The sequence below is a fragment of the Chroicocephalus ridibundus genome, unplaced genomic scaffold (assembly GCF_963924245.1).
Source record: "Chroicocephalus ridibundus unplaced genomic scaffold, bChrRid1.1 SCAFFOLD_394, whole genome shotgun sequence".
In the NCBI taxonomy this organism is placed as follows: Eukaryota; Metazoa; Chordata; class Aves; order Charadriiformes; family Laridae; genus Chroicocephalus; species Chroicocephalus ridibundus.
In genome coordinates, this window is record NW_026961777.1 from 26,074 (window position 1) to 39,164 (window position 13,091).

General features: G+C 51.4%; 1 protein-coding gene and 1 long non-coding RNA gene across 5 annotated transcripts; one reads left to right on the forward strand and one right to left on the reverse strand.

Moving 5' to 3' along the window:
• The first annotated feature begins 52 nt into the window (after positions 1–52).
• On the forward strand, positions 53–3,895 carry LOC134509780 (uncharacterized). The gene is made up of 2 exons (XR_010069431.1): positions 53–273; positions 2,215–3,895. It is a non-coding gene; the product is annotated as an uncharacterized LOC134509780 (long non-coding RNA).
• Positions 3,716–12,031, reverse strand: LOC134509779 (uncharacterized). 4 transcript variants are annotated; one of them, XM_063322354.1, is made up of 3 exons: positions 11,701–12,031; positions 11,131–11,284; positions 3,716–4,247 (listed from the first exon to the last, which is right to left on the reverse strand). In XM_063322354.1, the coding sequence occupies exons 1-3, from the start codon at positions 11,833–11,835 to the stop codon at positions 4,216–4,218; spliced, it is 321 nt and encodes a 106-aa protein (XP_063178424.1). In that variant the 5' UTR covers positions 11,836–12,031; the 3' UTR covers positions 3,716–4,215. The 4 variants fall into 4 exon arrangements, 3 of the variants coding, with proteins under 3 accessions (XP_063178424.1, XP_063178423.1, XP_063178425.1); XM_063322353.1 differs by lacking the exon at positions 3,716–4,247 and adding an exon at positions 5,965–10,839; XM_063322355.1 differs by lacking the exon at positions 3,716–4,247 and adding an exon at positions 5,966–7,259.
• Positions 12,032–13,091: the final 1,060 nt, after the last annotated feature.

The window sequence follows — 13,091 nt, forward strand, 5'->3', positions numbered from 1 at the left end:
TAATTTACTATGTGAATTCTTGTAACCAATCTGATCTGTGAATGAACTGCATGGACAGCGCGTGAAAAGAGACTGTAAGCCAATCATATAGCTGCCGCTAGCGCGTGCTCTTATTGCCTGTCTATATATACTCTGTGAAAACTTGAATAAAGGGAGAACGATCATACTCATATTGAGACTCCATCGTTACTCCGGGTCCGTCTCCCACTCCGACATCCTCCGACATCTGGTAGCAGAGGATGGTTCAGCGCGACTGAGTTCTCCGAGACTGCGGTAAGCAGCTAGAGGAGGGGAGTGGGAAACTTCGGCTGGGAGACGTGCTGCTTGGGCGCATCAGCGGGAGCAGACAACGGCGTGAGGTCGCTCCTCACCTCCCAGGCGCAGCTATGGAAACAGAAGCTGCGGCCACACTACTCGCTGGGATCCTCTCTAAGGGAGGGATTGAAACACCAGCGAAACTGTTGCTCAAACTGATTAAGCCGGGGCAGGAGATGGGGCAACAAGTAACAAAAGAAGAAGGGGCTATATTAAGACTTCTCCTGCATATCCTCTCTAAGAGAGGGGTGAAATACGATGAGCGTATGCTCCGAAGGTTGTTAACCTGGTGCAGAGAGAACGGATTTGCACCAGAGCCCCAGACAGCTTTTAAACCAGAAATATGGGAGGCTGTTGGGAAAAAACTGTGGGAAATGATAAGTAAAGGAGACAAAGAGGCATCACCGTTAGCGACGACGTGGTGGTTGGTGTTATCGACCTTACAAGATATGAACGCGGAGCGAGCCACAGCAGCCGGGGCTTTTGCAGCATTACAACCCATGGGAGGGGGATCGAACAGGCCAGGTCCGAAGGTCCGGGACGATCCCCTGCTGATCCCCTCTGCTCCACCTGAGGCCGATGGAGGAGGCAGAATGTCAGCAGAGAAGGACAGAGCCGGAGCTGTTTGCTCCTGACATTGCCCGCCTCGCCCCCTCCCCTCCCCAGTCGTCTCCCTGAGATAGAAGTGCTGGTTTTGTATGTCTGCTGTGTAAGTGTGTGTGGGCGCCAGCTTATACCTGCTGATCAGCATGTGTGCTACTGTTTGCTTTTTGTTGTGTGCAGTGTCGTTAGGTGACTCCACTTGAGCAAGTGTTCTGCCCGGTGTGGTACTGTTTTCGTATGCATCTAGGGCTGACACTCCATCAAGTGAAGAAGTTTGTATATACACAGTGTTTAGACGTAAGGCGAGCGCACCCCAGGTAGATACACCAGGATGGGCTGTAGAACCGATGGAAGTCCTGAAATATTGGGGGAGTTTTCATGAGCCGACACGTTTACACTCTCGGGAACGGCTTGCCCATGCAGGGCGTATCGCTGGTTGTTTGTTGTTTGTCTATAAGGTCATGGTTGATTGGGAAAAGGAGTCGAGCCAAAATCTATAGGATGCTCTGTATGAAAATGAGAAACTTAAGGAAAAATGAGAAACTGAGCTCTTGTTGCAAAGGCAGACTTTTATGTCAGTCGTAAGTGATGGGAAAAAAAAAAAAAGAAAAAAAAAAAAAAAAAGAAACCAAACAGGAACAATTAGATGGGAAATGTGCCACGTTAGCACAAAAGTATGCCTTACACATTACGAGAAAGCATCAGAAAAAGAGAAATAGGACACCTGGTTCAAAGCAGTACCATAGAGATATGTTTTTGGTTTTTTCCTATGTGTCTATGTTATTGCATGCCTTAGTAGATTGCTCTGTGTTATACCCTGCGAGACTAAAATGAACCCAGCAGAAGCGGTCTCTTGAGCAAGGGGGTGGAATATGGGAAAGCAACGGAAAATCGGTGAGGAGGACTGTAAATACACTCAAGGGACTCGCACCTGGGTGCTGGAAAACACAGATATCACACCAATTGTTATTCAGTCTCGGGTGCTGGCAAGAAAAACATTTGGATGACATAAGCCTGTAATGGACTCACAGACACCTTATCCAGCTGCTTGGGAATCTTGGCCTGTTGTGGAAGAAGATCAAAGCACAGCACCAGCAAGAACAGGGAGTCTGCATGCGCTCTTGCTAATAAGGACTCTTTTGCTGCCAAGGATTCGTGATAACAAGGACTCTCTTGCTGCCAAGGATAAGTTTAACAATGCTACTAGTACAGCTATTTCTGAGTTATCGCTAGATGTAGATAGTATTCGATATGCGATGTTGCAAAACAGAACTGCTACTGATTTTTTGCTTTCAGCTCACAGACATGGTTGTCAAGATTTTAAAGGACTGTACTGTATGAATCTAAGTGACCACTCCACATCCATCCATGCCCAGCTGCAGGAACTGCACCGACCGAACCAGCAACTTGTGGAGACCACGGGGTGAAATCTCTTTGCTGGATGGACTTGGGGGTGGGGTTGGTTGAAGCAAATTATACTCATTGCCTGTGTGGAAGGAATTTGTCTGTTATGTTTAGTACGCTGTTTGCCGTGTTTAATAAGCATTATACGATCAGCTGTAAATGCCGCTTTGCATCGTATCCTTGTACGAGTTGTAGAATATGTTGCTCTAAAAACTATGTGTGTATCCATGAGAACCTGACCTTCACAGAAGAAGATAACAAGAAGGGATTACAACAATGTAGTCACGTATCAGACAGCTGCTGTTAGCAAAGCTGGATCATGAGTTTGGTGAGACTCGCTGCATACACTGGCCACGTGTGCAGCGACTCTGGCCTGTACTTTTCTACTCGATCCAGCGCAGGAGAGTCTGGTGGGACTCGCTGTGTGCACTGGCCATGCATGCAGCGACTCTAGCCTGTACTTCTCCACTCAATCCAGTGCAGGATATAAGGAGGCTGTCTCGGGTCAGAGAGGGGGAGAGAGACATGAGCACACTTTGAAGGTACAGGGGATGCCCTGAAGCACTGTGTCTGCCCTCCCCCCCGCCCCCCCCGTAAGTTTTATGTTCATTAACCCCAACAGCTCCGAAGGCATCACAGCATGTTGAAAGATAAGATATAGTCTACTACTGCTGCAAGACACATTGAACACCTTCCTACAAGAATTTCAACTTTATGCCCTGATAGGACAGTGGGATGATGCAAAGAGCCTGACTGCATTAGAGTGGGTATTTTTGTCACATACCTTTTCAAAACCAGTAACTATGATGATCGAAATGTTGCCACGATTGTTTTTCCAGGGTCGCTCGTGCTGTCAGCAACCGCAATGTATTTGAAATATTACAAAAGGATTTCTCGTGGGTAAATCCAAAGAAATTGGCTTTCTGGGCTAAATTTAGGAATCTGGGTATTTATTGCCTTAGCAGGGTTCTTTTTGATTCTGTTTTTAATTGTGTTTAGTATATAACCTGCTAAGAGCGTCACAACAAGGATAACATGTCCAAATTAAAAGCGGTCAAAAATGGTTTCGATGATTGGTCAAACTCATGGGGTATAACGGGATGGTTATCAGACTTACTAAAGCAAGGGCTCATGCTACTGTTGGTTATATTATTATTGATTATGGTAGCCTCATGTGTTCTCCGCAAAGTGACTGACATGATAGAAAATGCCATGCATAAGGTCTGGCTGGCTCAAGAAGAAAAAGGGGGGATTGTAGGAATGTGTCTGAGAGAAAATGGTCACGTGAGCCAGCCTCCCTACTGTGAGAGATTGGATTAAGGGCAAAACAGGTGGTAGAAAATGGAATTAGGACATGGGAAAAACGGGAACTGAGAAGGTAGAAAACATGTTGTGCTAATGACTAAGCAATTTACTATGTGAATTCTTGTAACCAATCTGATCTGTGAATGAACTGCATGGACAGCGCGTGAAAAGAGACTGTAAGCCAATCATATAGCTGCCGCTAGCGCGTGCTCTTATTGCCTGTCTATATATACTCTGTGAAAACTTGAATAAAGGGAGAACGATCATACTCATATTGAGACTCCATCGTTACTCCGGGTCCGTCTCCCACTCCGACATCCTCCGACACTATACGCTGAACCACAGCTGGGCAGACCTCCTCTGGGCACTCTCCAGTTCCTCCCCACTCCTCCAAAATGGGGAGCTGCACACAGGGGGACACTTTTCTTTGGGGGGCCACTCCAGTTCCCAGCACCTTCTCCTCAGGACCACTGCTCAGCACGTTAGGTCCCAGCGGGCTCTGATGCACCTTCCTCCCCCTCAGTGCAGGACCGGACACTTCTCCTTGTAAACTTCTGGAGGTTTCTCTTGGCCATATCCCAGAGTTTCTCACGGTTCCCCTGAAGTGAAGCTCCATTGCCCTGGAATGAAGATCCATTTGCTCAGCTGTCAATGTTTCTATGCTGATGGCTCACCCTGGTGGTGCTGTCTCTCACAAGATAACCTGAGGAGTTGCAGGCCACGATAGACAATTAAAGGAGGTACTAGTTCAATAGAATTTCCGACTCAAGTAGGAAGTACCATGACAACCATCACCAAAATACCAGGGAGGGTATTGGTACGGTGCGCTGCCTGTATGGCAGACTACGTCAGTGGGAAATACAGACCTGTAGAGACACACAGAGAAAATGGATCCCTCCAGGAGCTGGTTTTACATCCTCTATCCAGAAGCCGGCCCCAGGATCTCCTCATCCCTCAGTTCCCCCCCACATAAACAAGCACACGCACACACAACTGCCTGTCTCCGGTATGGAAACACAAAACCCCTGAGGCTGGCAGGCAGCCAGCTTCCACCTCCTCTGTGCTTCCTCTTCAGGCTTGGGTTTTGTCAGCAGCTTCTTTCTCATCCACGCCGTCCTTTCTGAATGTCAAGGCGGGCCATTGTGGAGCGTGAAGAGGAGATCCTCAAGCAGCCCTCCGCACCCTGCTTCTCCGCAGGGCCGTATCCCACAGGATTCTTCCAAGCCAGTCCCCCAGCAGGCCAAAGCCTGCTCTCCAGACGTCTCCTGCTCTCGGCCTTTTTCCTGTCTCTCAGGAGCCTCAACTCTACCTTCTTAGCCCTGGCTTTTACATCCCTGACTAGCTGTTGCTTGTTTGTTGGTATGAAGTCTGGAGCAGACGTTCACCCGCCACAAAGCTGCCAGTTTCCCAGGTTGTTCTGTCCTCTCCTGTTGACGCCTCAGCTCCCAGCCGAGTCTGTCTGTCCCCAGGCAGAGCTCCCTGCATTCCTGCTGCTGCCTCACAGAACGGGCCAGAGGAATGCCACAGAAACGATCGGAGGGATGGAACCCCTCTGCTGTGAGGACGGGCTGAGAGAGTTGGGGCTGTTCCGTCTGGAGCAGAGAAGGCTCCGGGGAGACCTTCTTGCGGCCTTTCGGTTGTTACTTCAGAGTCTTCCCCTCTGAGACCTGCTGTCTGCACTCTGTGTCTCTCCTTGCTTGCTCCCCTGGGGAGCTGAGAACCCGCTACTTCATGGACACTGCAGCCAAGGCTGCCACTCCATTATCACAGCCCTGATCCTTTTTTCCCTGATTGCATGTAGGAGATCCAGGTGAGCATCACCTCTGTTGGCACATCTGGCAGCTGTGCTCAGAAGCCGGCCCCAGGAACCCACAGAAACTTCTGGGTCTGTTTGAACCCTGCAGTGTCCCCTCACCCAAAAGGGCTCACCGAATCTGCTGCCCGACCCCTAGAGGATCTCCATTCCCCCAGGAAGCTCCTACGCTGAGGGCATCCCCCTCCTGATCTTAGAAGCACAGAATCTTCATGGTTGGAAAAGACCTTGGAGATCATCGAGTCCAACCAAACAACCTACAATCTCTGTCACTAGAGCATGCCCTGAAGTGCCACATCTAGACATTTCTTAAACACCTCTAGGGATGGTGACTCAACCCCCTCCCTGGGCAGGCTGTTCCAGTGCCTGACCACTCTTGCAGTAAAGTCATTCTTCCTAATATCTAACCTAAACCTCCCCTGCCGCAAGTTCAGGCCATTTCCTCTGGTCCTGTCATTATTCCCCTGGGAGAAGAGGCCAACCCCCACCTCTCTCCACCCTCCTTTCAGGGAGTTGTAGAGGACAATGAGGTCTCCCCTCAGCCTCCTCTTCTCCAAGCTAAACATGCCCAGCTCCCGCAGCCTCTCCTCATATGCCCTGGTCTCCAGACCCCTCACCAGCCTGGTAGCTCTCCTCTGGACACGCTCCAGCACCTCAATGTCCCTCTTGTGCAGAGGGGCCCAGAACTCAACACAGCACTCGAGGTGGGGCCTCACCAGTGCCCAGTACAGAGGCACCATCACTTCCCTGCTCCTGCTGGCCACGCTATTCCTGATAGAAGCCAGAATGCTGTTGGCCCTCTTGGCCACCTGGGCACACTGCTGGCTCATGTTAAGCTGGCCGTCCACCAGCACCCCCAGGTCCTTTTCTGCCGGGCAGCTTTCCAGCCACTCTGCCCCAAGCCTGTAGCGTTGCTGTGGGTTGTTGTGACCGAAATGCAGGACCCGGCACTTGGCCTTATTAAACCTCATAGAGTTGGCCTTGGCCCATCGATCCAGCCTGTCCAGGTCCCTCTGGAGAGCCTTCCTACCCTCAAGCAGATCAACACCCCCACCCAGTCTGGTGTCATCTGCAAACTTACTGAGGGTGCACTCAATCCCCTCATCCACATCATTGATAAAGACATTAAACAAAGCCGGCCCCAAAACTGAGCCCTGAGGGCCACCACTGGTGACCGGCCGCCAAGAGGATTTCACCCCATTGTGATAAATGATTTAATCGCAAACAGGATTCCAATTAGAATTTATAATTTATTAAAGGAACAAAGGCAAGCAAACAGCGCTGGGTGTGCCTGGGGTCCCTGCCCAACCAAGACACACACCTTACAGACCCCATTTTTGGTTTATATCTCCTATACTAATACATATTCATAACTGCCTCTAAAATGGTTGGCCCTTGCCAAAAATGGGTGTATCCCCCCCCTTACAGGTCACTATGCAGATAACAACAGGACCAGTTTAAGGTGGTATTCTAGAATGTTCGCCAGGTGGCTCCTGCAAAACACAGACACGACAGACACACCGTCTCATCTGCGGCCAGACAGACAAAACAGTCAAAGGTCACACTTCACCCTGTGGCCCTAACACTGTTCCACACTGACACGAATCAGTTAAGCACATCTCACAATCCCCCATTTTCTTTTTCTATGGCATTGATTCGTGTTTTTGTTGCCAACCGAGTTAATACTTGCCGAATGGGTGTTAGTTTCGAATCTTCTTTTGTCTTTAGTATCATCAGGGAAAGAGTTTTCTCTTTCCCTGGTTCTGAATCAACAGGTTCTGTAGCCATCTGCGTTCCTTGTATAACTGAGTGTATTAGTCTAATAAAACAAGGTATAAAACATGGAATTATTAACAATCCTGCAAATGCCCCCAATATAACAATCCCGATTTTAGTAAGCCAATCACCTCCCGTAAAGTTTTCCCAGAATCCTTCTAGGTCGACTCCAGTCCAAGTCTGAACTGGGACATGTGCAATTTTCTTCATTTCTTTTACAAGTTCATTTACAGCTTCCCCTTCATCATCAATTTCTAAACAACAATTACTAAGGTTAAACTTCCCACAAACACCTCCCTCTTGTGCTAGCAAATAATCCAAGGCTAAGCGATTTTGGTACAAAGCAGTTCTCATCTTGGTATTTTGTCTCGCATTGTTTTCCATATTTGAGGATTACTAATGTTGCTCTCCATAGCCTCCCATGGCCATCGTTCACCTTGGCTTGTTCCACCACAAACATAACAATTAGTTACATTTAATGACTTAGCAATGTTTTCAGCAAGATTTACAAAGAGATTTTTAGCAACTGTGGGAATTTCATATTCCACTCCTGTTTCTATTTCATGATAAAATGAGTTAAATAGTAGTCTGTGCTGTACCGATTCCCTTATTCTTTCTTTTATTTCGATATTATAAACCAAAGTCTGGGAACTTACCCGTCCCCTCCTAGTAGTTCCTACGCACTGGCTGCAGTTGTTTGCCATAACCAGAGTCAAGGAGCTTACCCCAAAGAGGACCAGAAGCGGTCCGGTCAGGGCCATAGTGATCGGCGGTCACAGCCCGAAGGGGTTGCAGCCCTTGGCAGACCTTTCAAGCCGCACCACTCGTTCCCCTCCGGTCTTGCCCTCTTCCTTAATCTTTTAAGGGGTAACCTTTAATCAAGAAGCACTCTTTGATTAAATTGACAACAATAAAGCCTAACCCATGGTAGGTTATATAGGGGAGTGGTGGCCCCACAGCGAATGCACAAAAATTCTAAACTGTTTCCTAGATCCTTGACTTCTTTTTTGGAAAATGATATATTTTAAAACATGTAGAACACTTTGCCCTTAAAAATAAACAGCACCGTTTACACAATGGACTAAATCACCTTTCCTAATAGGTATTTATCCCTGTCCACTAATTCTACAGGAGTAGTTACAATGAAATTCCCACAGCAACTTGGCTTATGCTTCTTGATGAAGGTCTCTTTAAGTTCGGCTGATGGTTAGCTTGGCTTCTCCGGGCTCAGATGTGACTCTCCACTCCTTCACTGGACCTTTCACTCACGACACATGTGTCAAATCCTAATGGTGGTGTTTGAGCCATCATCCCAATCTCTCGTAGTTCTTTTAACCTTTTTCCAATGGATATTATATATTTTTGGATACTATAATCTTCAACCACATTGTTCCCCAGGGGCATCCCTTGGGAGTAAGGCATTCCATATAACATTTCATATGGCGATAATCCAGTCTCACTGTGTGGCTTAGTTCTTATGTTTAATAGTGCCAATGGTAGGCATTTCGTCCAGGACATCTGTGTCTCAATCATTAATTTAGCCAATTGCTGTTTTATTGTTTGATTCATTCTTTCTACTTTCCCTGAGCTTTGTGGGTGCCACGGAGTGTGGTATTCCCATTGAATACCTAATGATTGACATAATAATTTTATTATTTTAGAAGTAAAATGTGCGCCCTGATCAGAATCAATATACTGGATTATCCCATATCTAGGTATTAAGTGTTCTAATAAGATTTTTACTACCATCTGTGCCGTAGCTCGCGCTACAGGGTAAGCTTCTACCCATTGTGTTAAATGATCTACTAGTACTAGTAAATATTTTATTCTCCCTACCTTAGGCAATTCAGTAAAATCGACTCGTATTCTTTCAAAAGGTCTATAAGCTGTTTTCCTTCCTCCCGTGGCTGCTTGTCGAAACACTTTCTTGTTTACTTTTTGACAAGTTAAACATCCTCGCCTGATTTGCTTTGCTATTTCAAAAATCCCAATACAGCCAAATTGTTTAAGGAAATGATCACTTATCGCCTTTGTACCCCAATGTGTTTGTGTGTGTAAGCGTTCTAATATTTGCCTGGCATAAGCTTTTGGCAACATCTCTCGCCCGTCGGGCAGCATCCATTTTCCCTGTTCTAACTTAGCTCCTATTTTCTCTAATTTTGCCTGTTCCTCAGGGGTAAATTTCTTTTCTTTCTCCTCTAGTTCTTTTTCACTAATGTCTCCTTGTACTTGTACTACATTAATTTTAGCGACGTGAGTCCTCAGGGCTGCTTCCTGGGCCTCTCTATCGGCTAGGTTATTCCCTCTGGTTCGATAATCTAATCCCTTTTGGTGTCCTCTCACATGTACCACTGCTATCTCCTTTGGTTTTCTTAACGCCTTTAAAATTTTCACTATTAGTTCTTGATGTATTAGATTCCTTCCTTGGGTATTAATTAAACCTCTTTCCTCCCAAATTTTTCCAAAAGTGTGGACTACTCCATACGCATATTTAGAATCCCAACTCTCTGGGCACGGCCAGCCAGCCAGTTTTTAACCCAGCAAAGAGTACACTCGTCTATGCCATGGATCGCCAGCTTCTCCAGGAGAATGCTGTGGGGGACGGTGTCAAAGGCCTTGCCAAAGTCCAGACAGACAACGTCCACAGCCTTCCCCGCATCCAGAAGGCGGGTAACATGGTCACAGAAAGCGATCAGGTTGGTTAAGCAGCACCTCCCTTTCCTAAAGCCATGCTGGCTGGCCCCGATCCCTTGGCTGCCCTGCGCTTGCCGTGAGAGCTCACTCGAGATGATCCTCTCCATGATCTTTCCTGGTACCGAGGTCAGGCTGACAGGCCTGTAGTTCCCCGGATCCTCCTTCCGACCCTTCTTGTAGATGGGCGTCACATTAGCCACCCTCCAGGCATCTGGGACCTGCCCTGTTGACCAGGATTGTTGATAAACGATGGAGAGAGGCTTGGTGAGCTCTCCCGCCAGCTCCCTGAGTACTCTTGGGTGAATCCCATCCGGCCCCATAGACTTCTGTGCGTCTGGGTGCAGAAGCAGGTCATTGGCTACTTCCTCCTGGGTTATGGGTGGGTTGTTCTGCTCTCCATCCTTATCTCCCAGCTCAGGAGGCTGAACACCCTGGGGATAGCTGGTGGACATGGCCAATTCCATACCCGGACGCAGCAGCCGGGCTTGTCTGGGGCACGGGCAGGGCCCTGCTGCCCTCCAGGCAACCCCAGGGCTTCTCCGGCCCTCTCAGGAGCATGAGCTGGGCCAAGCGGTCCCCACCAAGAGCCCCAGGGCCTCTCCCGGGCCTCGCAGGGCCCCACGGAAGGCCCAGTGGGGCCTTCTGCTGCTGAGCAGAGCGGCAGTTCCTCCCCCAGGCACGCTCGGGGCGCCGGGAGGGGTGGAGAGTGGCCCCACCAGTGGTGGCAGCCCCACAAGAAGGCCAGAGGCACTGGAAGCAGAGCAACTGGCAGCACAGGCAAACCCAGAGGTAAACCCCTCTGGGCTGCTCAAGTATGGCAAGATATTGCTGACCCGCTGGGGAAACTAGTGGTGAAAGTACATCACGTAGGTGCCCACACACCCATGAGTCGAGCCACCGAAGAACATCGAAATAATCAGCAAACCCACCTAGAACCGGAAAAAGAGACCTTGAAAGCTCAGCGTGAGGACGTCTTTTCTTGCCTGTAATCTCACAGGGGCAGCGAATGTGTCACGCGCACAGCGGGCAGCGTCTTCACTAGAGCAAGAAGCGACCACTGACACCCACCTCCAGTGACACTGCCAGAGCTCTGCCACGCAAAACACACAACAGAAACGTGCCCCGTGCATTCGACAGCAACAGTTAACGTGTGCTTAGGGAAGCACGAGAGCGGTCAGACAGGGCGCGCGCATCGGGTTGTGCCCACGGATCAGGCCTACCTGTCCCAGTCCTTTCATGTGATTCGTAGCACTTGAGAATTTCCTCATAATCACCTAAAGCCATTCTGAGAGCAACGGGGACCTGGCAATTCTTCTCAGCCCCTGCGAGGAGAAACTGCAGCCGGCCTTTGGGCTTCTCCACGCTGAGCAGACTCTGGAACGGAAAACGCATTTACTGCAGCCCAGCGCGGGCCGGGGCGGGGGGCGACCTGCGCTGATGACCAAGCGCTACACCCCCAGCGGGAAATTCACCAGACGGGGCAGCCCGAGCGCCCGCAGGCCCCGGGCACAGGCGGCTACCGTCTAACGGGGGCTCCTGGCTAACGCTTGCCAGCGAGAGCGGGCGACTGCGCTGCCGAAGAGGCAAGCACGCCCGACCCGGCGGTATCCTCCGCGGGGCAACGAACGAGACCCAAGGAGACGCCGCCGCCGCCGCCGCCGCCTCCTTTCGCGGGCCCGCCCGCGCGGCCCGGCGAAAGGCGCCCAGCCCCCCCAGAGTCCTGCCGCCAGCAGACCCGCCGGGAGCCGCTAACGGGCTGCGGGGCAGCGGGGCCCGGAGGCTACACTCACCGGCTCGGCAGCCGCCTCCCGGGGCGGCCGCTGCCGTTCAAATCTCTTGCCGCGGCGCCCGCTTCCGGGTAGGACGCCCGAGAGGCCAATCACCGCGCGGCGCTGGGCCGGAACAGGCGGAGACGCGCGGTGCATGACGGGAGGAAGGTCGAGGAGGAGCTGGGCGTGCGGGCGTCGCCATGGCGGGAGGGTCTCCGCTGCCCAGGCACCCGGTCCCGACAGGTGACGGGGAACAGCGCCCGCTCCCCCCGGGAATGCTGCCGCTCCCTACCGCCGGTGGGGGCTGGCGTGGGAGCCGCGCCGCCGGGCCTGCCGCCGCGCACAAGATGGCGCCCGGCCTACGGCCCCGGGGAGACTACGGCTCCCAGAACGCTCCGCGGGCCCGCCGTTCCCTGAGGGGAGGCCCTTCCCGCCGCCAGGCCCGGCCCCGCCCGCTCCGCTCACGGCAGCGCCCGGCGCCGGCCCCGAGCAGAAAGACGGGGGTTGCGCTGTTAGGTCCGGGCGGGGGCTGACGGTCTGCCTTGGCTGCGGGCGGCCATTCCCCTGCCAGGCCTTTGACCTCCCTGCGTACAGGCGTGTCGGCCTAAAGCCACGAGCAGAACAGGAAGAAGCAAAAAATGAAAAGACGACGGGTGGAACATCTTACTTCTGTAAAATGTTTGTCCTTTGGAATCCTCCCGGACACATTGCATCTTTCCTGAAGAAAGACCTACGTTTCTAAGAGAAAGTTTCAGTTCTCTCCTGAGTAACAAAGGCGAAGAAGGCTGTTTCAGGGACAGAGAGAATGGGGCCGTTCTTTTAGGGCGAGGCAGATGGTATCTCTTCTGGATGGGGCAGAGCCAGCGCTACCCATGCCAGAGCACTCAGTGCGACACCTTTTCCCTCCCTCTCTCCCTCAGCTACTTGGCCGTGGGGCTGGCGGGAGGCTTGGGATGAACCAGCCCATCAGCCGCGGCGGGGGATGGCACGGCCTCCCGCCCATCAGGCTGCGGGGAGCCACCAGCTCTCTGCAGGGAGTAGTCCAAGGCTTTAGCCCAGCGTCAGCACAGCAGCTCTGGCCATTCTGGCCACCGGCGAGCTCTGGTTGCCGGCAGAGCTCACGGTCCCTGCAGCCAGGGCGCTCAGTGTGACGCTTTTTCCCTCCCTCTCTCCCTCAGCTACTTGGGAGCCCCTTCTTCCCGTCTGAGATGAACGACTTTGTCCTTGCCATCTTGAAAAACATGGCAGACCCAAGGGTCTCTGACACCCTGCTGGTTGGCAGGGTGCTGGAGCTGGTCTTGAGAGGCTCGTGCTCAGAGCTATACGGGGTAGGCAGTGTGCAGCCGGGTTGCCCTGTGCGCGTGCCCTGCGGGGGCCGTTCCCCCCGCCCCGAGGCCAGGGCTTGCAGCACC

What these genes read in the sequence shown, in the direction of transcription:
- LOC134509779 (XM_063322353.1), bottom strand. Translation starts at nt 11,835, where the DNA reads ATGCACCGCGCGTCTCCGCCTGTTCCGGCCCAGCGCCGCGCGGTGATT. An exon ending in GGGAGGCGGCTGCCGAGCCG is followed by an intron (nt 11,285 to 11,700) that starts GTGAGTGTAGCC and finishes TTTCCGTTCCAG; the next exon opens with AGTCTGCTCAGCGTGGAGAA. An exon ending in ACATGAAAGGACTGGGACAG is followed by an intron (nt 10,840 to 11,130) that starts GTAGGCCTGATC and finishes TTCCGGTTCTAG; the next exon opens with GTGGGTTTGCTGATTATTTC.